Source organism: Microcaecilia unicolor, chromosome 6, assembly GCF_901765095.1.
Source record: "Microcaecilia unicolor chromosome 6, aMicUni1.1, whole genome shotgun sequence".
Taxonomy (NCBI): Eukaryota; Metazoa; Chordata; class Amphibia; order Gymnophiona; family Siphonopidae; genus Microcaecilia; species Microcaecilia unicolor.
Window position 1 is genome coordinate 252,062,398 of NC_044036.1, and position 25,565 is coordinate 252,087,962.

General features: G+C 43.3%; 1 protein-coding gene and 1 long non-coding RNA gene across 2 annotated transcripts in view; one reads left to right on the top strand and one right to left on the bottom strand.

Annotated features, from left to right (window-relative positions):
* Positions 1-25,565, bottom strand: part of LOC115472742 (niban-like protein 1) — a 210,298-nt gene that overhangs the window by 14,898 nt on the left and 169,835 nt on the right. The window contains exons 8-11 of the mRNA XM_030207126.1: positions 11,699-11,861; positions 10,596-10,783; positions 7,426-7,581; positions 1,944-2,060 (exon numbers count right to left, since the gene is read on the bottom strand). Of these exons, the coding sequence (XP_030062986.1) occupies positions 1,944-2,060; positions 7,426-7,581; positions 10,596-10,783; positions 11,699-11,861 (624 nt within the window). The remainder of the gene's footprint in view (positions 1-1,943; positions 2,061-7,425; positions 7,582-10,595; positions 10,784-11,698; positions 11,862-25,565) is intronic.
* On the top strand, positions 1,622-25,148 carry LOC115472743. The gene is made up of 4 exons (XR_003942553.1): positions 1,622-1,823; positions 20,298-20,305; positions 24,069-24,078; positions 25,135-25,148. It is a non-coding gene; the product is annotated as an uncharacterized LOC115472743 (long non-coding RNA).

The window sequence follows — 25,565 nt, forward strand, 5'->3', positions numbered from 1 at the left end:
CTTCGCGCTAACTGCTTGTATTTTCCACTTTTCTTCGTGGGACAGCCAGAGCTCTTTGCTCAAGCAGCCATCTTGGCTCGGTAACGTCACTTCCCCCCGATATTCAGCATTTTAACCGGCTATGGGTTACCACATAAAGATAGGACTGATTTTTATGTGGTCCTATTTATGCGGTCAATCTGGCCTGTTAAGTGCTGAATATCAACCATTAACTGGCCAAGTGCTCACTCCACCCCCAGAATGCCCCCAAAATTGCCATTTTTCAGTTTGGTGCCAACCGGTCATTTTCAGCAGCACTAACCACTTCTGGCTGGTTAAATTGCTTTGAGTATTGATCCCACACCCTATCCATATAGAAGGGGGGATTTACATCCCTTTCAGACATGACCTTTCTGAAATTACAAATGATATCATGCGCAGTCTGAACATTCATGGACTCATGGGCAAACTCATTTCAACTGAAACCAAACGCCGAAAAAACACATTGTCTTATCCTCTCTTCCCCACATAATAATTATAAACTCACAACCCTAAACACTCCTGATCATTCTCTTCCTATTTCTGATATCCTCAAAATTTTAGGTGTTACAATTGATCGCCATCTTACACTTGAGAGCCAAGTTAACTCCATTATAAAGAAGATGTTTCATTCTATGTGGAAACTTAAACGTCTAAAACCTTACTTCCCGAGGGAAACATTCTGTAACTTGACACAATCAATGGTTCTGAGCCATGCAGATTACTGCAATGGAATAAATGCGGGATGTAAAGAACAGCTCATGAAGAAATTCTAGACAGCCCAAAACGCAGCTGCCAGGCTGATATTCGGCAAAACACGATTCGATAGTGCCAAACCTCTCCGAGTAAAACTGCTTTGGCTCCCAATCAAGGAACGCATTACCTTCAAAATTTGATCTTTGGTCCACAAGATTATCTACGGTGAAACTCCAGGATACATGGTTGACTTGATAGATCTTCCGACCACAAATAGAACTAGTACATCACATACCTAGTTGAACCTCCACTATCCGAGCTGCATAGGACTCAGATATAAATCAACCTATGCATCCAATTTCTCCTATTTAGGCACACAAATGTGGAATGCACTACCAAAGACTGTGAAAACAATTTACGACCATCTTAACTTCAGGAGATCATTAAAGACTTACCTGTTTTGGAAGGCCTATCCCACTGACCCTACTTAAATGCTTCAACGCTGCAACAAAACATAACCTTAGATCGTATTAGACATTATATATTCCTTATTATCATTGACCCTTATTGTATCTTATACCCTAACCTTACCTGACCCTATTTCAATCTATATTTGTTTACTCCTACTGGACTTGGCGTTCGCCTTTACGGTATTTTGTAAGCCACATTGAGCCTGCTAATGGGTGGGAAAATATGGGATACAAATGTTACAAATAAATAAATAAATTATTTCAGCAGTAAGGATGCACAGCAATCCCTCATTATAAGGCACTTTGCTCAATATAACACAATTTTGTTAGAAGAAAACATGAAGTGTGTGTGGGGGTGATGGTAAAACGGGGAGGGGGAGGAGAACTGAAAATAATACTGTATATGAATTGATATGGAAGACACCTCCATTATGCTCATTTATGATAAAATGTAGCTTCCCTTTATGTATGTAGGAACAAGTTTTTGTAGTGGGAGTGAAAGGATTTAATCCAGGGGTGAACTGACCAGTGGGAAACAGGGCAGCACCCGAGGGCCCACAGAAGTAGGGGGCCCACTCTCCACTAGCTTCCATCTAGTTTAATTATTTTTGATAGGTGGTTAGGGGCCCATGACCCTTAGTGCCCGGTGGCCCAGATCACTGTCAGTCCGCACCTGGTTTAATCTGTAGAAAAAAAATGAAAAGAAACTCTCTTCCATGTATTAAAGGTGCAGATGACACTTAGCCGTTAGCCCCTTACCTTCAGAACTCGCTCCAGGACCCTTTGGATGGATGGACACAGCTCCTCTTTGTCTGGAGACTTCCCCAGCTCCTGGTGCAGCAGCTGTTCAAAGGTGTAAACAGCATTGTCCATTTGCTGGAAGGAAAGGAAGCAGAGTGCTCATATGGCATATCGCGTAACTATTACAGGGGTGTTCCCAGGGGAGGAGCATGGACAGGGCACAGGCGGACCCAACATTTAGGCAGGTCATAGATCTGTCAAACATTCACACTGCAGTGCAAAGGAGCAGATCGCAATAGGAGAAATTTCTCTTTATTGTGGTCTTCTCCTTTGCACTGCCATCTTGGATTTTGTGGATTGTTTGCCCTGTTGTTTCCTTCGTCCATAAACACTCACACTTGTATTTCAGCATGTTGATGCTGGATTTACACTAGTATTCACTAAGGACGCTTGCATGCCCAAATGTCCCTTATAGACTAGGCTCACTATCTGCAAGGAAGTGCCCTGTTATTGAACATGTATGATATGATAGAAAATTAACTGATTTAAAACCAAGCCCAAAAATTAAAAAGAAAAGCTGTAGATTAGAAAGACGCTCCTTCTTAAAAAGGCTGGGTATACCTGGAAGTTCCAGAATAAAACCATGGTGAACTCAAACAACACTGTGCAGAAAAGTCACAGCAGAACAATGACAACACCTACCTACAGACAGGAATCCCTATGAGAGGGATTAAAAGGGATATCAAGGAAAGAGAACAGATTACAGCATCCCACTGTATAGAGACAACAGCTGTGCTTATTCAGCTGTCAGCAAGGGAGTGTGGAGAGGAGATGGAACAGTGTGATTGGAGTTCACTGTGGCTGGAGGCGGTAAGGTTTCATCTTTTTGTCAGTCACAATGAGCAGCACTCCATGATTTTCTCCTCTCTTGTCACTAGAGGGCATACATGGTACATACACAGCATTCTGCTTAACTTTCACATACTGCATTTCACCACCCCGTGTGTCCCATTTCCAAACCTCACTTAAAGGGCCATTAACTAGGAGTGGGCAAGGGGTGCCGCAACCCAGGGTGCAAAGACTCTCGGGCCAGCAACAGAAGAAAGCCAATTACAGTACTGCTCTCCTACCACCTAGGTTGGGGTCAAGAGAGGAGAAGAGAGGAAGGAAAGAGTTTGGGGGGTTAGCTTGAAGGAGAGAGGAGCAGGAATTAGAGAGGGTGCAGGTGGTGCAAATGTGTTTGCCTGCTTTGGTACTATACACCCAGTTACAGCTTTGTTCACTTGGTCCTCCATCTGGCACCCAGAAGGCCACTGCCCTATCAATACATCTGCCAGGAGCCAAAACTCCAGTTTCAGCTACATTTCTCTTCATCAAGACCAGTACATATAGCACAAAACGGGCCAATCTAGCTAAAGAGTAAGTTAACCCTCTACATGCCTTTAAGGTAATCCGAAGGAAAATCTCTAACTGTACCCTCACTAAAGAAAATGTGACACCCAACAGAAACTGGAACTCACTCCAACAGGAGCTAGACGCAACTCAAAGTGAGGTAGGAAATATATTTACTGTATTTATCAGGGCCGGCCCATGCAAGATGCCCCACCCCCCCCAATCCCTTTACCTCGTCATGGTGATGTTTCAAACCTGGCAGCGGCAGTGATTCCCGTACACTGCCCTGTCACCGCCAGCACCCACCCTTTCCTTTTCTGCAGCTATCTGAGTGAAATAGGAAGTTACTTCGGGCGCCCGCAGTAAAGGGAAGAGGTGGGTGCTGGCGGTGGCAGGGCAGCATATGGGAATCACTGCCGCTGCCGGGTTTGGAAAGTCAATGTGACGAGGTAAAAAGCCGTGAAGCCGCCCCCCCCGAAATGCTGTTCCTGAAGAGTGCCGCCTGAGACCCCCACCTCAGGTGGACTAATGGTCGGGCCACCCCTGGTTTTTATCATTGTAATTCCTGGGTATTCCCCAGTATCTTATTTCGTAAACTGCTCTGAACAGGAAGGCTAGTGCGAGTAATACGTTTTTTGTTGTTATCATTATTACTTCTACTTCAGGAAGCATGTGAAAGCCCTGGCTCTCCCAAATCTTTAATGACTGTTGCCACCGACTATCCTGCCACTTGCCACACACCCTTGAGACCAGCTGCACGTACCTTATTGAACTGAACATATAATTTACTCTGTTTAGCCACCCACTTTTATTTATCCAATGGTATTCATCCTAGAGTACTGATAGAACTGAAAAACGAGCTTGCGGAGCTACTGCTAGTGATATGCAACTTATCCTTAAAATCGAGCGTGGTACCGGAAGATTGGAGGGTGGCCAATGTAACGCCCATTTTTTAAAAAGGCTCCAGGGGAGATCCGGGAAATTATAGACCGGTGAGTCTGACGTCGGTGCCTGGGAAAATGGTAGAGGCTATTATTAAAAACAAAATTACAGAGCACATCCAAGGACATGGATTACTGAGACCAAGTCAGCATGGCTTTTGTGTGGGGAAATCTTGCCTGACCAATTTACTTCAATTCTTTGAAGGAGTGAACAAACATGTGGACAAAGGGGAGTCGGTTGATATTGTGTATCTGGATTTTCAAAAGGCGTTTGACAAGGTACCTCATGAAAGGCTACAGAGGAAATTGGAGGGTCATGGGATAGGAGGAAATGTCCTATTGTGGATTAAAAACTGGTTGAAGGATAGGAAACAGAGAGTGGGGTTAAATGGGCAGTATTCACAATGGAGAAGGGTAGTTAGTGGGGTTCCTCAGGGGTCCGTGCTAGGACCACTGCTTTTTAATATATTTATAAATGATTTAGAGATGGGAGTAACTAGCGAGGTAATTAAATTTGCTGATGACACAAAGTTATTCAAAGTCGTTAAATCACGACAGGATTGTGAAAAATTACAAGAGGACCTTACGAGACTGGGAGACTGGGCGGCTAAATGGCAGATGATGTTTAATGTGAGCAAGTGCAAGGTGATGCATGTGGGAAAAAAGAACCCGAATTATAGCTACGTCATGCAAGGTTCCACGTTAGGAGTTATGGACCAAGAAAGGGATCTGGGTGTCGTCGTTGATAACACACTGAAACCTTCTGCTCAGTGTGCTGCTGCGGCTAAGAAAGCGAATAGAATGTTGGGTATTATTAGGAAAGGTATGGAAAACAGGTGTGAGGATGTTATAATACCGTTGTATTGCTCCATGGTGCGACCGCACCTTGAGTATTGTGTTCAATTCTGGTCGCCGCATCTCAAGAAAGATATAGTAGAATTGGAAAAGGTGCAGCGAAGGGCGACTAAAATGATAGCGGGGATGGGACGACTTCCCTATGAAGAAAGACTAAGGAGGCTAGGGCTATACAGCTTGGAGAAGAGACGGCTGAGGGGAGACATGATAGAGGTATATAAAATAATGAGTGGAGTGGAACAGGTGGATGTGAAGCTTCTGTTCACGCTTTCCAAAAATACTAGGACTAGGGGGCATGCGATGAAACTACAGTGTAGTAAGTTTAAAACAAATCGGAGAAAATTTTTCTTCACCCAACATGTAATTAAACTCTGGAATTCGTTGCCGGAGAAAGTGGTGAAGGCGGTTAGCTTAGCAGAGTTTAAAAAGGGGTTGGACGGTTTCCTAAAGGACAAGTCCATAAACCGCTACTAAACGGACTTGGAAAAATCCAAAATTCCAGGAATAACATGTATAGAATGTTTGTACGTTTGGGAAGCTTGCCAGGTGCCCTTGGCCTGGATTGGCCGCTGTCGTGGACAGGATGCTGGGCTCGATGGACCCTTGGTCTTTTCCCAGTATGGCATTACTTATGTACTTATTTATCTTACCAATCTTGTCTAAGTCCCAAGTGAAGATGTTCCCTCTTCTGCCTATTAAGATGTTTCACTGTATTGTGTTGACATTGTATCAGATTTCTGTTACATGAATGTGACACTGTATCATATTACTATTATCAGATTTTATGTTGTCAATCTCCATGTTTACCTCATATTTTTCACTGCGTTTTACACTGATTTTACTATTGTTATGCTGTTACTGGAGTATACGTTCCCTAAGTCAGGCTACACCTGCTGTACTCCACCTTGGGTGAATCTCTTTATAAAGGTGGTTAATAAATTGTTAGTAATTGCACCTGTATTTAGCTACTGACTCACTTCTATAGGCAGGGACAAGCATAGGTCTCATTCTAATGTCCCTGCTGGGATGCAGGACCACTTCCGCCAGAATATCACAGAAATAATCACAACTGTGACCAACAGGTAAGGAAAATGTGCACAAGGACCCTATTTTGGTACCACAGATACTCTTCCACTATTCCTTCTGCCTTACCTTAAAACACACGTTTCATTTTGCCCATACCGGGCCACAGGGAAGGCAGCCACCACATGGTAAAATGTTTGTGTATTTGCCTAACTGTCCCCTCTGTACAATGCAGCAGCCTTGAGAAAGTGAAATGATGATGATGGACATGATGAGAGTAGTGAAAGTGGCCAGTGACCTGGACGTAGAAGAGCTAAGCAGATAGGAATGTTAAAGGGTCTTTTACTTAGGCGCGCTGGTGTTTTTAGCATGCGCGCTAAAGACACCCAAATGAATACATTGGTGTTTTTAGCATTTAGCGCGCAACTATTTTTAGCGCGTGCTAAAAACGCCAACGCACCTAAGTAAAAGACCCCCTAAATTTGCTAATCATCTGATTGGTGGAGGCGCTGAACCTGACTGCAGCAGTGCAAAACAGTGTTGTGTTCAGTACTGGAGTATTGTGTTCAGTACTGGTCTCCGTATCTCAAAAAAGATATAGTAGAATTGGAAAAGGTACAGCGAAGGGCGACGAAAATGATAGTGGGGATGGGACGACTTTCCTATGAAGAGAGGCTGAGAAGGCTAGGGCTTTTCAGCTTGGAGAAGAGACGGCTGAGGGGAGATATGATAGAAGTGTATAAAATAATGAGTGGAATGGATCGGGTGGATGTGAAGCGACTGTTCACGCTATCCAAAAATACTAGGACTAGAGGGCATGAGTTGAAGCTACAGTGTGGTAAATTTAAAACGAATCGGAGAAAATTTTTCTTCACCCAACGTGTAATTAGACTCTGGAATTCGTTGCCGGAGAACGTGGTATGGGCGGTTAGCTTGATGGAGTTTAAAAAGGGGTTAGATAGATTCCTAAAGGACAAGTCCATAGACCGCTATTAAATGGACTTGGAAAAATTCCGCATTTTTAGGTATAACTTGTCTGGAATGTTTTTACGTTTGGGAAGCGTGCCAGGTGCCCTTGACCTGGATTGGCCACTGTCGGTGACAGGATGCTGGGCTAGATGGACCTTTGGTCTTTCCCAGTATGGCACTACTTATGTACTTATGTACTTATGTTCTGAACTTCAAAATGGTTCTAACATCAGTGAGATCTCAACTAGATTAAGACTGGTCCTCTGCTTTAGAAACCTGTCTCTCTCTCTCCAGGACTTGCAGCTTCCTGCTCTCCTTACCTCTCTCATGTGAATCTGGGCTCTCTGTTTGAATACAGCAGGGCTGGACACATCAAATCGTTGTTGTAAGCCCTCCAGTTTCAGTAAGTCCATCTTTTCGTAGCAGGCCTGCATCTTGACAGGATGATACGCCAGCTGGGACAGTTTCTCCATGTACTGATAGAAAAAAAACAAAAAGCACACACACAGAATGACTGACCATGACCGACAAACAGAAAGGTCTTGTAAACAAAGAGTGAAAGCAACATACAGGGTCACGTATCATGAACAGATTGCATGCCCTTAAATGAAGAAAGAGGGATTAAACACACTATCACATGTGGGTGGCATCACCATGGCCATACACACTAATACAGACATAAATGGGGTCCAAAATTTCAATTACTCCATTCAATCCCAAGACCAAAAGAGTATCAATGCTGTTACTGATTTGGGTGAAAAACCAACATTTATTCAAAATACCACAAAAACAAAACAGTATAAGAAAAATAATTAAAATCAATACACATAAATAAAAACTCAATAAGCACCCAAGCAAGGACTATGCAGATTGCAAAACTGGAAGACAAACTCCAAGGGAAAATAAGCTAAAGGCAGAAATATTTTGCCATACTACAGCTGCCTTCTCTGTACCCCAGATTAGTGCTGTCTGATTCAGTCAAAAAAATTTTGATTCAATTTATTTCGATTCAAATTTTTTTTTAATTGGTTTTTCGATTCAATTTGATTTGATTTAACTAGATTGAAATAGTGAGGCCCACATGCTAATATAATAACACAAAGGGTAAAAAAAAAATTGCCAGCAGCAATTGAACAAAGGCAAACTTTAATGTGAGCACGCCATGCTGTGTTACATCATGTGAAAAGTGAAGTTTGGTCAAGTCCTACATCTTCCAGTTTTTATTAAGAAAAAAATCATTTTGTCCACTTTGGCTGGCTTCAGACAACTCAGTCTTGCAGCTATAATTTGTCCAGCAGCAGAAACATGTTTAAAAACAGAATAATCCATTTGTGTATCTAAAAAGGTAAACTTCTACAAAACAGATGAAGATGTGATTCCATGTGCCCCAGTGAAAGGAGAATTTAATTCTACTTCCATTTAATTTCAATATATTCTATCACTACAACACCAGGCTTCCCAAGACAGATTACAACAAGTTAAAGATGAACCCATCAGGAAACAGGATATCCTCACTGAAATGTGAACATTTGTATTGTGTACAACAGTGAAGAAAAATGAGCACAACCAACAGAGTTTATAATTGTGATTTCTACCAGCTACAAAACTTTTTTAAGCTGTTTTAGTGATATTTAATGGTTATTTCTTTTCACCTCCACCTTTTAAGACACTGCCTATCTGACTAAAACAGCTTTAGACTTGTTACAGATAAAAACAACAATAAAAAATGACAACGTGGATGCAGCAGCTTTGTTCTGAGTGAAGGCAGTGATGGCAGCGCAGGGGAGTGGAAACAGATTAACCAAATTGGCTCCCTTGCTTACAGTGGACTAGATAGGCTCACTTCCACTCCAGTCTATTAAACCTCACTGGACAGCTCTTTCTCCCCCCCCCACCTCCGAGTCTTACATCTTTCGCTGCTCCCTGCCGTCCGCGTGGTCATTTTCATTGACCTGAACCGTTCTCCCTCCGGCACCGGCAATTCACGTAGTCAGCCTTCTGCCAGCGTCGGAGACTCTTCTCAGGCCCATCCTGCCTACTCTAATGCAACTTCCTGTTTTCCGCAGAGGTGGGATGCGCCTGAGGAGAGGCACCGACTCTGGCAGGAGGCTGACTATCCACCTTATAATTGAAAGAGAAAAACGCCTAGATTTCGACCCAAATCGGGAGATAGACGTTTATCTCACAAAAACGAATAAATTGGTATAATGGAAAGCCAATTTTGGACGTTTTCAACTGCACTCCATCGCGGAAGCGTACAAAGTTGACGGGGGCGTGTTGGAGGCATGCCGAAGGTGGAACTGGGGCGTGGTTATCGGCCGAGGAGAGATGGGTGCCTTTCGCCGATAATGGACAAAATGTATGCGTTTGTAGCTAGAATTTAGGGCACTTTTCCTGGACCCTGTTTTTTCACGAATAAGGCCCCAAAAAGTGCCCTAAATGACCAGATTACCACCAGAGGGAATCGGGGATGACCTCCCCTGACTCCCCCAGTGGTCACTAACCCCCTCCCACCACAAAAAATGATGTTTCACAACTTTTTATTTTCACCCTCAAATGTCATACCCACCTCCCTGGCAGCAGTATGCAGGTCCCTGGAGCAGTTGTTAGGGGGTGCAGTGGACTTCAGGCAGGTGGACCCAGGCCCATCCCTCCCCCTACCTGTTACAATTGTGCTGCTTAATGCTTAGTCATCCAACCCCCCCAAACCCACTGTACCCACATGTAGGTGCCCCCCTTCACCCCTTAGGGCTATAGTAATGGTGTAGACTTGTGGGCAGTGGGTTTTGAGGGGGATTTGGGGGGCTCAACACACAAGGGAAGGGTGCTATGCACCTGGGAGCTCTTTTACCTTTTTTTTTGTTTTTGTAAAAGTGCCCCCTAGGGTGCCCGGTTGGTGTCCTGGCATGTGAGGGGGACCAGTGCACTACGAATCCTGGCCCCTCCCACGAACAAATGCCTTGGATTTATTCGTTTTGAGCTGGGCGCTTTCATTTTCCATTATCACTGAAAAACAAAAACGCCCAGCTCACAAATTGTCGAATAAAACATGGACGTCTATTTTTTTTTCGAAAATACGGTTCGGTCCGCCCCTTCACGGACCCGTTCTCGGAGATAAAACGCCCATGGAGATAGACGTTTTCATTCAATTATGCCCCTTCCATGTGAATCGCCTGTGCTGGAGGGAGAACACTTTAGGGCAATGAAAATGACTACACGGATGGAAGAAAGTGGCGCAAGATGTAAGAGACTGCTATGGTAAGCGATAGCGGCTTGGGTGACAGTAGGAGGGAGGGAGGGAGGGAGGGAGGTGGGGGAAATCCCAAATTGAGACTCCCAATTTTTTTACAAAATGAATCGATAAATCGATTCAAATCGTGAATTGGACAGCACTACCCCAGATATGTACATTAGGAGACGTGCATTAAGTAGGTAGGTAAGTGGGGCTGGCGACACATCAAGTGCCACAGGGCAGTGGAATGGTCCTTACCTCACCCAGCTTCTCCTTGCCCCCTTCGTTAACCACGTTCATGTTCATTTCTGTGACCTCCTTGAAGAAGAGATCACGCACCTCAGTAAAACCCAGGCTGGTTGGGAGCATCAGTGCATCCAGGATGGAGCCAATGTATGGCTGGACATGGTTTCGCACACAGATTTCTGCCTTTGAAAAGACAGAAGCTGCAAGACAGCAACATACCAAAAATAATCAAAACTTCTCATTTGTATGGTGGGTAATGTTTGTATGGCTGGTGGCAATTCCACCTGGGAATCACCACCAGCCATACAAACAGTACTAAGCCAGCCTCTACCCACCCCCTCACTTTCCAGGCTAAGTACTATATCGGGAGTCACATCCTAACTTTAAAAACAGCAAACATCACAAGATTCTTATCCAACTCCAGCCTGCATGCAGAGAGAGATTCAGCACAAGGACTTTGCTAGTTTCTTGCACTCTGATTCCCCCAATAGCATGCTTAGGACTAGACCCTATATAATGCACCAGATTTCCGCACAGAAATCGAAGCATATGCTATAAAGTACGCTTTAATTAGGCATACTTTATAGAATATATCAAATGCTGGTCCACGCAAATAAATTTATTCACGGTCAATTATGCCAACTAAAGTGGAGTAAATCCCATCACCAAAATTATGTGCGGAGCTAGTGTATTCTATAACAATGTGCATAGATTTTAGAAACGCCCACAACCCGCCCATTCAACACTCATAACCACGCCCACTTTTCAACTATGCAACTTAGAATTTACGTGCACCACGTTACAGAGTACGCTTAGCAAGTAGTGTGCATAAATTCTAATGCCAATCAGTGCTAACTGCTTGTTAACAACTAATTATCAGTGCTGATTAACTTGTTAACTAATTGTTATGTGCATTGTTATGCAATACGCTTCGATGTCCATGCGGAAATCTAAACGTGATATATAGAATCCTGGGGTTAATGTTTAGGTCGTCTCACCTACATTTTTTTCTCTCTCTCTTAACAAGCAATATTCCTGACTCGTAAACATGCCAGGGGTGTAGGGGTGTGGGAACAGCTCTATAGAACTCCTTGCACCTGGAGACATTTACACACCACGGATTTTGTTGGCAAGGTGTTCCTTCGACGTGATGATCTGGTCCATGTCCGTCCGGATGGTGCTTTCCATAGTTGACCGCATGGACTCACATTTGCCAGCTATTGCATCGTAACGGACCTTGGCATGCTCTTGGACCATTCGGTAGACTGTATCTGAAATCTGCGAAGGCAAAAGCCAGAAGAACAAATGAAAAAGTCCTACTACAGTTGTATCTATCACCAAAGCTCTAGTAGCACTCGAAGTGATCAGAACCACTGAACTATCAGTCAAGTCCTTCAAGGGGCCATTTCCAAATTTTATGCATTGGGACAAAATCTGTATATACTTTACCAGTTTGGGAAGGCCGGTATGTGCTTACTTTTACTTGGAAACTTGTTGGGGATAGAAGAGATATGTGGTCACTTTCATTTGTTTTGTGGGTAGATTTCTGATTGAAAAAGTATGTACTTAAATGTTAATATGCTGGGTACTGTACATATACTTTTTGCCTCCCCCAACCTCATCCAAGACACCTTCTCTCAAATGTGGTTAGAGGTAACTGTATTTTCAAATGCCAGAGTGGGAAATTTTCATTGGTCTTATTCATGTAGATATAACAATTTTTAGCCACATACATCACTTTGAAAATTGATCTTTATATGAAATTCACATTCCTCTTGTGTGTGAACAAAAAAAAAAAACCTACGTAGAAGATGCAGATATTGGGTTAATATTCAGCTGCCATGGTCAGTCGCTTAATTTTAAACACTGGCTGCAGGGGATATTGGCCAGCCCTGAATATTCAGATAGATTGAATATTGGCACTATCTAGATACGTTATCTGCAGTGGCATACCTAGCATATTTGACACCAATCATTTTTTATCACCCCTCTCACCATGATATGAAACAAATGGTCAGAAAAGAAACAATGAAATTTGAAAGAAATAACAAATACCAATCACCACCTTACAAATTAACAGAAAAGTAACACAAGAATGGAAAATAAAATACCATTTCATTGGACTAATACATTTTTCAATTAGCTTTCAGAGGCCAAAACCTCCTTCTTTAGGTCAGTATAGTATACTGCTGTTACTGTATCCTATCCTGATCTGAGGAAAGGGGTTTTGGTCTGTGAAAGTTAGTCAAAAATGTAATAAAATTAGTACAATAAAAAGATCACCTTATTTACATTTTTTGTTTATAAATGCTTATTAACACAGCTACAATACTACTTTACACAAAGCAAAAATAAATAAATAAAAACTATCTACTTTTGTTGTCTCTGGTTTCTACTTTCCTCATTTTCTCTTCATTTTCTTCCTTCCATGAATTCCATCCAGTGTCTGCCCTCTCTCTTCTTTCCATCCACCATCTGCCCTCTCTTCCATCCACAAATCCACCATCTTCTCTCTCTCTGCCATCCATCCATCCAGCATCTGCCCTCTTTCTCTGCCCTCTCTCCCTTCCATCCAGCGTCTGCCCTCTCTCTGCTCCTATAATCTACTGTCTGCCCTCTCCCATATGGCACCTGTCCTCTTTCTCTGCCCCTACCCCTTCCATCCAGCCTGTGCCCCTCCCTCTCTCCTTGATCCAGCATCTCCCCAGCTCTCTACATCTGTATCTCTAATCTCCATTCTGAGATTCTCCGCTCTCTCTATCCTTCCCCAATACTACTGCTCCATACTAGCAGCAAAAACAATTTTAAAATCCTAGAACAGGATACATAGCAGGGCCTACATCTACCTGCAGCTGCTGGCTCTGCTCTGGAAGTGGAAGTGACGTCAAATCAGCAGCCACGCGATTGAGTGCAGACCCCACGATCGGTCATCGATTGGCGATGCTGCCCCTGCTGCCAGTGCACTGGTGGACTCTGGAGGAGAAGCAGCAGCAGCAGCCCAGTGGGAGTGGAGGCTGCACTTGGGAAGACGCACTGGTGTGGAACTGCTTGGGGCCACATAAGAGGGAATGGAACGGTAGAGGAAGCAGCAGCACTCCCTTATGATCTGCAACAGGGCAAGCCATCCCACCGCCCTACCATTGGTATGCAACTGCCTATCTGGATAACTTAGCACAACTTTATGTCTATCATAAGTTATCCTGATAGCACAGGGAATATTGCCACTATCAGGATAACTGCTAAGATCGTTGGTAAGAATATTCAGTGTCACTATCCAGACAGAACCTCTGAATATCCCAGTCAATAGCGCTTATCCGGACAGCAGGTGCTGCTATCCAGATAAATGCTCTGGAATGTTGACTCACACAAGGGTGCCGTTACTGCAGCCTTCTGGCTGATAAAGAGTCTGGGTACAAAGAAGGGGGAGGGGGCATTAGTGACCCAACACCCAACCCCACTGGGAATATAAAAACGTTAACACTACTTTCTTGTATGTTGTGCTTGTTTAATGTTTATCCGATTTAAAACTATGAATCTCTTTGCTGTTTTTAAACTCAGATTTAAAGCAGTAGGATTAAACCTTTCACCTTGGGTCCTAATAAAAAAGAAAAGAAACCAGAATTGGAAGCATGCAAGGACAGACACTGGACTAAACAAAGTTTTTACGGAAGCTTCTTCAACCACACATTGCCTTCAGAGGCAGAGCGTGGAGAGTCTCTGTACTACCCTATCTCCGGGAGATCTCAGGATGCTGTGGAGGATCCTCTACATTCATAAGCACAGCATAGACAAAACAAAGAGACCGCCCCCATCCCCACTCTGTCAACTTAAGGGAGGAAATTACAGCTCATTCAGATGGAACTGTATCCAATATGGAAAGTTTACAGTATTGCGGGATATTTAGGTTTGGTGAAATAAAGAGGAAAGCCTGGCACAAATGCAGCTGCATACCACAGTCACTAACCTCTGCATCGGCAATTACACGATGATGAGATTCAGAGAGCAACCTGTAAAGCTCGATACTTCCAGTGGTCATCCAGTGGTCCAGAAAGGAAATCGTATTTTGTCATAAATTTTAAAAGCACACATAGGAAAGAGAACTTGCGTTTAGAACCTCATTACTTCCACATAAACAGATTAGCCAAACATTAAAAAGAAGAAAGTGAAAAGAATGAAGGAATTTCCTTCAACTGAAATAGTTTTTTGTGAAGTACACCTGAAGATTTTTGCTTGCTAATGTCTCCTTTACTGGCTACACAAGCAATTCACCTACAAGTTTTTACATTAACATTACATGGCTTATATTCCATGAATACTGTCCAGTTCAATGCAGATAACAATTAGAGGAATATGGGACAAACTCCCAGATACAAATTTCAATTCAGAATAGTTACAGCATAATTTACTGCTTCTAGGGGACTTCAATATTCATGTAGATAACATGAGTGGAGTGAAGGAGTAAGCCTAGTTAGTAGTTAGTGCAGTGAGTTGAGATCCTAGGGAACTGGATTTGATTCCCACTGCAGCTCCTTATAACCCTAGGCAAGTCACTTGACCCTCCATTGCCCCAGGTACAAAAACCACCTAAGACTGTAAGCCCACTAGGGACAGAGAAAGTACCTGTATCTAATGTGTACAGTGCTGCATATGCCTAGTAGTGCTATAGAAATAGGTAGTAGTAGTAGTAGTATTACTCATGCACACTCTTCTCAATTTAGCACCCGTTTATCAGATCTAGGACTTAGGACTATCCCAACATATCCATTTTCCTACACACTCAGCAGGTCACATGCTGGATTTGGTTATTTCTACTCCTTCTCCTTTTGTTTGCTCCAATCAGGGATCTGTACCCTTATCTCACACAGATCACTATCTGGTTCTTTTCTCTTTTTATCTTGCTTCATTAAGTAGCTCTCCAGAGTCTGGTAGATGGAATAGGAAATTTCCTCCAGCCGACATTTTGGCCCTTCAATCTCGTGCTTTTCCCTCAGACATTTCCACTCATCTACTGAAAGAATAACTTGATATATGGGATAGTCTTCTTACATGTAAATTCAATGAGCTAGCTCCCGAGAAAGTATATTCCTAGCATCTCACAAACCCTGGTATCACCAAGGCCTCGCTCTCCTGAAGCGTCAGGTTAGGTGGGCAGAACGTATTTGAAGCATGAAACTCTAGAGAATCAACACCACTGTAAAATGTACCAAAGCTTTTACGCATCACAATTAAAGATAGCTAAGAAAGGTTATTTTAGCAAAATGATTAATTCCCTAAGGAATCCTTTTACAAAGGCGCACTGAAAAATGGCTTGCGGTAGTGTAGGCGCAGGTTTTGGGTGCACATCGATCCATTTTTTAGTGCGCCTGTAAAAAAGGCCTCTTTTTTTTTTTTTTTGCTGAAAATGGACATGCGGCAAAATCAAAATTGCCACGCATCCATTTTGGGTCTGAGGCCTTACCACCAGCCATAGACCTAGCGGTAAAGAATCTGGGCAGTAATGACCTAGGCGCGTCAAATGCCAGTTGGCACGCATCCATTACGCGCGCCGGAAAATAAAAATATTTTTCAGACATGTGTCAAAATTTAAATTACCACAAGGGCCACACAGTAACCAGGCAGTAACTCCAATTTGGCACATGTTTGGCACGCATAGGTGCCTACGCAGCTTAGTAAAAGGGGCCCTAAATTCTAGCAAGAAGCTTTTTTCTACTTTTCAATTCCCACTCAAACTCAGTGCACCTGGGAATCTTTCAACACAGCCTCTCCAGATGTTTTAGAACAATTCTACATCTGCAACTCCTGTAGAATTTTGGAATTGGTTTCACAAACTAGAACATCTACATCTCTTTGTTCCTTTTTTAAATTTGCCATCTCTGGAAGCCTTTTTCCAAACCTTTCTCTAGTGTTCACTCAAACACATGCTCACTGGATCCAATCCCCTCTTCTTGGTTGAAAGTTTCTTCTTCCTTGGGTCTTCCATCACTTATCCATCAATTAACATTGCGGAGTTTATCTGCGGGAGTGTTCCTTGGTCCTCTCAAATCAGTCATATTTCGGCCCATTCTAAAAACACCACAGACCGATTCCTCTATACCGTCTAACTACCGGCAAATTTTGAACTTAACATTTCTATCCAAGGTCATTGAAACTGTAGTTTTTGCACAACTGCATTCTCACATAAAGGTTCCTGTTCATCCACATCAATCGATTTAGACCTGCTTTCAGCACTGACAATGGCTTTGTTGCTCTGGAAGTATCATTAGATCTGGCAGCAGCTTTTGAAGTTATCAACCACTCCCTTCTTTTGCAGTATCTCAGGGGTCCTTTTACCAAGCTGAAGGAAAAAGGGCCCTACGCTAGAGGCGGGGGCCATTTTTCTCCGCCAGGGCCCTTTTTACTGCAGCGGGTAAAAAGACCCCAGGAATATATGGCCATGCACATGGCCATGTGACGGGAAGCCCTTACCACCACCGAGATGGCGATAAGGGCTCCTGCACTAACTCGGCAGTAACTGGGCAGTGCACAGTGATGCCTGATTACCGCTGTGCAAGCCATTTCTGGGGGTTTTCTTTTTACCCCAGAAATGGTGCATGTTTGGGGCTAGACTGATGCCTGATGCCTGCGGTCGCGTTGGGCTGGCGGTAGTCCCAGAAGAGTGAGTGGTAAGCCCACATTGGGCTTACCGCCGCTCTTTAAAAGGGCCCCTCAGTACCATAGGTATGAAAGGGACAGTATTTCAATGGTTCTCTTCATTTCGGGTTTCAATATCAGCTGAACAGTCTCAGCTTTATTCTTTACCCTGTGGTGTACCACAAGGGTCTCTACTCTCCCCTACTCCTTTTAATCTGTTCTTGAGCCCTCTTGCTTCCTTAATTGAAACCTCAGGTATAAGTACTTACCTGTATACTGACGATATCCTTTGAATTCACTACACTACCTTGGGTAACCCTGACATTTCCCCTCTTCAATCCTGTCTAGATAGTGTTGCAATATAGTTGAGGGACCTCCATTTGGTCCTGACCCCCAAAAGACAACAGCTTGTCAGATATCGGGTCATGCCTCTCCTCCTACACTTATTCCCACCCTATTTTGTCTCCCAGTGCATCCAAGTTGATCAATTTAAGTATCTTGGCTGTTATTCTTGATTCTAAATTAAGGTTTTACTCCCAAATGTCATCTGATCTGAAATCAGGATTCTATTCACTCCACAAAATTAGAACCGCCGGGAGCTTCTTAGACTTCCAGCCATACTATTTTGTGCTTTTATTAGTTCACGTCTTCACTACTGTAATGTGGTTTATGTAGGAATTCCCAATTTTGAATTTAAGAGACTCCAGACTCTTCAGAACACTACTACTACTACTACTACTTAACACTTCTAAAGCGCTACTAGGGTTACGCAGCGCTGTACAGTTTAACAAAGAAGGACAGTCCCTGCTCAAAGGAGCTTACAATCTAAAGGACAAAATGTGCAGTCAATCAAATTGGGGCAGTCTAGATATCCTGAATAGAGGTATAATGGTGGTTAGGTGCTGAAGGCGACATTGAAGAGGTGGGCTTTGAGCAAGGATTTGAAGATGGGCAGGGAGGAGGCTTGGCGTATGGGCTCAGGAAGTTTATTCCAAGCATAGGGAGAGGCGAGGCAGAAAGGGCGGAGCCTGGAGTTGGCGGTGGTGGAGAAGGGTACTGAGAGGAGGGATTTGCCCTGTGAGCGGAGGTTTTGGGAAGGAGCGTAAGGGGAGATAAGGGTAGAGAGGTAATGAGGGGCTGCAGATTGAGAGCATTTGTAGGTTAGTAGGAGAAGCTTGAACTGTATGTGGTGCCTGATCAGAAGCCAGTGAAGTGACTTGAGGAGAAGGGTGATATGAGCATATCGGTCCAGGCGGAAGATAAGACGAGCAGCAGAGTTCTGAACGGATTGAAGGGGGGATAGATGGCTAAGTGGGAGGCCAGAGAGGAGTAGGTTGCAGTAGTCAAGGCGAGAGGTAATGAGAGAGTGGATGAGAGTTCGGGTGGTGTGCTCAGAGAGGAAAGGGCGAATTTTGCGAAGAGGAAGAAGCGACAGGTCTTGGCTGTCTGCTGGATATGCGCAGAGAAAGAGAGGGAGGAGTCGAAGATGACTCCGAGGTTGCGGGCGGATGAGACGGGGAGGATGAGGGTGTTATCTACTGAGATCGAGAGCGGAGGAAGAGGAGAAGTGGGTTTTGGTGGAAAGACAATAAGTTCGGTCTTGGCTATGTTCAGTTTCAGGTGGCAGTTAGACATCCAGGCAGCAATGTCGGATAAGCAGGCCGATACTTTGGCCTGGGTTTCCGCAGTGATGTCTGGTGTGGAGAGATAAAGCTGCGTGTCGTCAGCATAAAGATGATATTGGAAACCATGAGATAAGAACAGCGAGCCCATGAAAGAGCTGTAGATTGAAAAGAGAAGGGGTCCAAGGACAGATCCCTGAGGAACTCCAACAGAGAGAGGGATAGGAGTGGAGGAAGATCCATGAGAAAGTACTCTGAAGGTACGGTGAGAGAGATAGAAGGAGAACCAGGAGAGGACAGAGCCTTGGAACCCAAATGAGGACAGTGCGGCAAGAAGTAAATTAAGATTGACAGTGTCAAAAGCGGCAGATAGGTCAAGGAGAATTAGGATGGAGTAGTGACCTTTGGATTTGGCAAGGAACAGGTCATTACAGACTTTAGTGAGTGCCGTTTCAGTCGAGTGTAGAGGGCGAAAACCGGATTGAAGCGGATCGAGGATGGCATTAGAGGAGAGAAAATCAAGGCAGCGGCTGTGAACGGTGCATTCAAGTATCTTGGAGAGGAAGGGTAGGAGGGAAATGGGGCGGTAGTTGGAGGGACAGGTAGGGTCTAGTGATGGTTTTTTGAGGAGTGGTGTAACTACAGCATGCTTGAAGGTGCCAAGGACAGTTGCAGTGGAGAGAGAGAGGTTGAGGATATGACAGATGGAGGGGGTGACAGGAAGGACAGATGGTGTTAAGTAAGTTGGTGGGGATGGGATCAGAGGAACAGGTGGTGCATTTCAAGGAGGAAAGAAGGTGGGCGGTTTCCTCTTCGGTGATATTAGGAAAAGAGGAGAAGGAGGCCTGGGTTGGTTGGTTGAGGGAGTGGGTTAAAGGGTGAGGAGGAGGAGGAGGTGGTTTGGTAGTGAATTTGAGGTTGATCTTCTGTACCTTGTCGCGGAAGTAGTCAGCCAGTGATTGAGGAGAGAGTGAGGGGGGTGGGGGTGGGAGCGGAGGGCACTTTAAGGAGGGAGTTAAGGGTGGCGAAGAGACGACGAGGGTTGGAGCTGAGGGAATTAGTCAATTGGGTGTAATAGTTCTGTTTGGCAAGGAATAGGGAGGAATGGAAGGAGGATAGCATGAATTTGTAATGAATGAAGTCGGTATGGGTGCGGGATTTCCTCCAGAGGTGTTCAGCAGATCGGGCACAGGAGCGAAGGTATCGGATGCAAGGGGTCAGCCAGGGCTGGGGATTAGTGCGCCTTGTGGGACGGGAGATGGATGGTGTGAGGGAGTCCAGAGCAGAGGAGAGAGTGGCATTGTAAGCGGAGACAGCCTTGTTGACAGACTCGGAGGACATGATGGAGGGGAGGAGATTAGAGATACTAAAGGATAAGGTGGGAAGGTCGACGGCCTGGAGATTCCTGAAAGTAGTGGTTAGTGTAGGGCGGGACTGAGGGGGAGGGTGATGAAGTGTGAAGGTGATCAGGTGATGATCTGAGAGAAGAAGAACTGAGGTGCAGAAGCTGGAGGGTGAGCAGGTAGAGGAGAGGACGAGATCAAGACAATGGCCAGTTTGGTCAGTAGGGTGGTGGAGCTCAGCTGGAGGTTGAAGGAGGATGTCAGAGTGAGGAACTGAAAGCGTAAGAGTCGGATGGGTCATCAGCGTGTATGTTAAAGTCTCCAAGAATGAGGGATGGAGATGAGGGTTCAAGAAAAACGGAGAGCCATGCATCGAAGTCGGTAAGGAACACCGCAACAAGTGTCCTTTGTAAGGTGAAGCAAAGAGACCATATTTACTCCTCTTTTAAAAAAAGCTTCATTGGCTTCCAATAAATCAGAGGATTCAATTTAAGATTTTAACCCTGACCTTCAAAAGCCCTCCGCATCAGTATACCAGAATATCTATCCCAATATTCCTTATTCTCCTCTTTGACTACTCCATTCATTAAACGATCACAGACTTGCTTTCCCCAATCCATCTCAAGAACATTGGAAATCTACCCGAAAGAGCGCCTTATATTTTTTTGGCCCCTTCCTTGTGAAATAATCTCCCTCTTGCCACTAAGATCAGAAGTGTCATTTATAAACTTTAAAATAGCTTTGAAAATTCATCTTTTTCTCTAGCCTTTACCCGCTTTGTAGAGCGTTTTTGTGGTTGGGTGGCCTGATGAGCTAAACAGGAAGTGCTATTAATTTTCTTTCCTTTGGATGATTGTCCTGAGTGATTGTTGATCTCTGTTCTATATTTTAATGGCGTTCTTTTCTTGCCTTGATTCATTGATTTTTGAACTGTACATCGCTCTGATTTGCTGTGTAAATCTCAATAAACATAAACATCACCTAAAAGAATCCAAAAAACAATAATGTCTTCAATTTCTTTCTAAAACATAAATAATCGATCTCATATCTGATGGAAGTCGGAAAAGTGTTCCAAATAGAAGGAGCTTGATAGAAAAAGGAAGAACTAAAATTTGTTAATAATTAACACATTTAATAGATGGAAAATTTAACCGCATCAGAAAGCATAAATGTTGAGATTTTCGAATAGAAGGTAGATTAATTAAAAACAACAAATAATCAGGGGCCATTCCATATAAAATCGTAAATATGAACACACAAATTTTAAACTGAATTCTGGTCTCTATCAGAAGCCAATGTAATTTCATGTATAACAGAGAAACATTGTCAAAGCAAAATAAGTACGGCTGCTATATCTTGCAACATTTGTAATTTTTGTAGAAGCAGCTTAGTACAGCCTAAATTAACAATGTTACAATAGTTAACCTGAGACAACATTAGTGCCTGAACCAACAGCCTGAAAGCAGCAATGTCAAAATACTTCCAAACCACCCTCACTTTCCTTAGCCAAAGAAAATACCACTTTATTCACCTGATATTACATAGAACATTGATTGTCCTAAATCTTGGGTCATTACTTCAAATTTTAAACTTAGGAATGATCTTTTGACATCACTAGGAACCATGTAGAAAACCTAACAATAGGAATTTTGTTTATTCTTTATTTTTAACTTGTGAGAATGGGCCCAATTTTCAGCTAGAGTACTACAAATTGATATCCCAATCAAATCAGTAGTATAATTTAACATTAGTGGAAACAAAATGCAAATATCTGCATAAACATAGGAATGGACCTTGATGTTTTCCAACTCTGCTGCTCAAGGTTACATATTAAATTAAACACCGAAGAAAGTGGGGAGCCTTGCAGAACCAGTATCAAACCAGCAACTGGTATTAATTGGTACAACAATCATCCAAAGAACTACCAGAAATAAATCTCAATCAAAAAAAGTCATTCTTGTTCCCCCAATCCTTCTGTGTGGCATGAAACTCTATTGCTGATTTTTAATACTTTTATAAATATTTTTGTATATTAATATATGGGAGAATAAGACCTCAGAGAGGCATACAGAGAATTTTTTGGTTTCCAATAACGGGTCAAATCTCAATCATTGGTCTTAAAAAACCTTGCAGAACCCCATAATCTGCTTTCCACTCAGAGGAAAGTAAACTATCTTTCTTCACTTTACAAGATATATATGACAAAAAATATTTCAAAACAAAATCTGCAATGCCCATATCCTCAAGAATCTGTAACAAAAGTTTGTGATCCACTAAATCAAATGCTGATGAAAAATCAGATTGAATAAGTATTGCTCTTTTACCTAATTGAAGGATGGATTTCCCTTGTACAATCAATTAACATAAAACTGTCCCTGTACTAAACCTGGACCGAAATCTGGATTGAGTATAATGTAAAAGATTAACGGACCCTTTTTCAGAGCAGCACTAAGCCCAACATGGGTTTACCGCTCGCTCTTTCGAGACTACCACTGGCTCACATACACATATATAACATAACTTTTATGGCACTCAGTAATTGTTTTGGCACATGACATACAATCGGGAATCAGGCCTGAATTTAGCACAGAAACATGCTTAATAACACTGTTGCACGTGAAGAAGAGTAGTGTGACCAGCAAGGCCCTTCCAAGAAACACCAGGAGAAGGACACTATGATGAAAAAGCTTTATTCTTCTAATACCCGACACGGCACCATGTTTTGGCTAAGTGCCTGCCTCAGGGGTCTATATTTAGGTTATCATTTAATATTGTCTTTGTACTTCTCTTGGGATATGCAATAATTTTAACATTACCAGCTTTATGTATATATTTTAATTTTATTTTTAATTTTAATTACAAATGTCACACCAGTCTTATTAACATTTCATTTATTTATATGTATCTCTTTTCTCATATATATGTTTTTAAGTTACATACTCAATGTTTTGTTTATAATAGACCCCTGAGGCAGACATTTAGCCGAAACACGGTGCTGTGTTGGGTATTAGAAGAATAAAGCTTTTCATCATATTGTCCGTCTCCTGGTGTTTCTTGGAAGGGCCTTGCTGGTCACACTACTCTTCTTCTTCACGTGTATCCATGCTCGTAGTGGACCTTGGTCTTCCGCTTCTGTGGCTTTCCTTCCCCTAATAACACTGTTGGCCAACTTCAGGAAAGAGATAAGCAAGGGGAAAAAGATAATACTACTACAATTTGACATGTCTTCAGCATTTGACATGGTAGACCACCGAATTCTACTCAGACTTCTAGATGAAATCGCAATCGGCAGAAAAGTCCTCAGCTAGTTCCAGGGCTTCTTGACCTCCAGGACATACCAGGTGAAGACAAACCAAAAGTTATTGGCACCATAGAAAGCAGTCTGTGGGGTACCACAAGGGTCCGCCATCTCACCAACACTATTCAACATAATGATGATCCCACCGGCTTCCCTGATCATGGAATGAGTTTCCAAGAGCTACTGAGCAGTGATGGTATCTATCTATCACGGAAGGGACGAAGTGTCTTCAGTAACAGACTGACTAAAGTACTAAAGAGGGCTTTAAACTAAATCTGTTGGGGATGGGTGAGAGAAACCCCAAAGTAATTAATAACCCCCAGGGAGGTAAGACATCAAATACCATTATAGAAAAGGGGACAAAAGGTAACATCTGGAAAGCCTTGTATACCAATACCCATAGTATGGGAAACATTTCTAGACCTAGAGGCTGCAATGATAGAAGCAGACTTGGATTTAGTGGTGGTCATGGAGACATGGCTCACAGAGAACCATAACTGGGACATAGCTATACCTGGCTATAATCTACTCAGAAAGGACAGGGTAGGGAAAAGGGGTGTGGGAGAATAATATTAAAGTGACAGAATTGCAGGGCGCACAGGGTAAAGAAGAAGCACTGTGGGTTAAACTAGTAAGAGGGAAAGAGAAATGTATTTACATTGGTGTAATACACAGGTCACCCTCAAAGTCAGAAGAAATGGACAGAAACTTAATTGAAGACATTCACAAGATAGCTAAGAAAGGGGAAGTACTACTAATAGGCGACTTTAATATGCCGGACGTTGATTGGGGCGTCCCTGCTGCAGGGTTGTCTAAAAGCAAAGAGATCTTAGATTCTTTGCAGTGGGTGACGGAACCGACGTGGGATGGAGCAATTCTAGACCTGGTGCTTACAAACAGGGAGAATGTTTCTGATGTTACGGTGGGAGATCATTTGGCATCTAGTGACCACCGGATGGTGTGGTTCAATATTAAGACAGAGGAAGGGAGAGCTTATTCGAGATTGAAGGTTCTAGATTTCAAAAGAACTAACTTTGCCGAGATGGCAAAACTGAAAGGAGCTATTTTAAAGGCGACAACCCTTTACGTTAGAAAACTACATAAAAATAAAAGGAAAAGAAGGCCATTCTGGTTCTTGAACATAGTAGCTGAAAAGATAAAGGAAAAAAGGTTAGCCTTTATACATTACAAGATGACAGAAAGAGGAAGACAGGCAAAAATACTTCGAAAAGCTCAGAGAAGCTGGAAAAGCTATCAGAAAAGTGAAGAGGCAAATGGAGGAAAAGATAGCCGATAAGGAGGAAGTGCCATAATAGCATTGTGAGGCTCAAGGCTGAGTGGGAGGAATACGTAGAAGCTGATAAAGGTAAACATAGTAACATACATAGTAGATGACGGCAGAAAAAGACCTGCACGGTTCATCCAGTCTGCCCAACAAGACAACTCATATGTGCTACTTTTTGTGTATACCCTTACTTTGATTTGTACCTGTGCTCTTCAGGGCACAGACCGTATAAGTCTGCCCAGCACTATCCCCGCCTCCCAACCACCAGCCCCGCCTCCCAACCACCGGCTCTGGCACAGACCGTATAAGTCTGCCCAGCACTATCCCCGCCTCCCACCACCGGCTCTGGCACAGACCGTATAAGACTGCCCAGCACTATCCCTGCCTCCCACCACCGGCTCTGCTAAACAAATATTTATGTAGTGTTCACAGATGAAAGGCCGTGGGCAGGATCGCAGAAGACAAATGTAAAATGAGGATGGATGTATGGTAGACCAGGACCAATTCTTGGAAGACTATGTTCGTGAGGAGCTGGCTAAACTAAAAGTAGACAAAGTAATGGGGCCTGATGGGATACATCCGAGGGTACTCAAGGAACTTGAAGAAGTTCTGGTGGCTCCGCTGTCTGTCCTCTTCAATGCTTCCCTAGAATCTGGAATGGTCCCAGAGGACTGGAGAAGGGCGGATGTGGTCACTCTGCACAAGAACGGAAGCAAAGAGGAAGTTGTGAATTATAGACCAGTCAGTCTGACCTCAATAGTGAGTAAACTAATGGAAATGCTTCTAAAGCAGAGGATTGTGAGG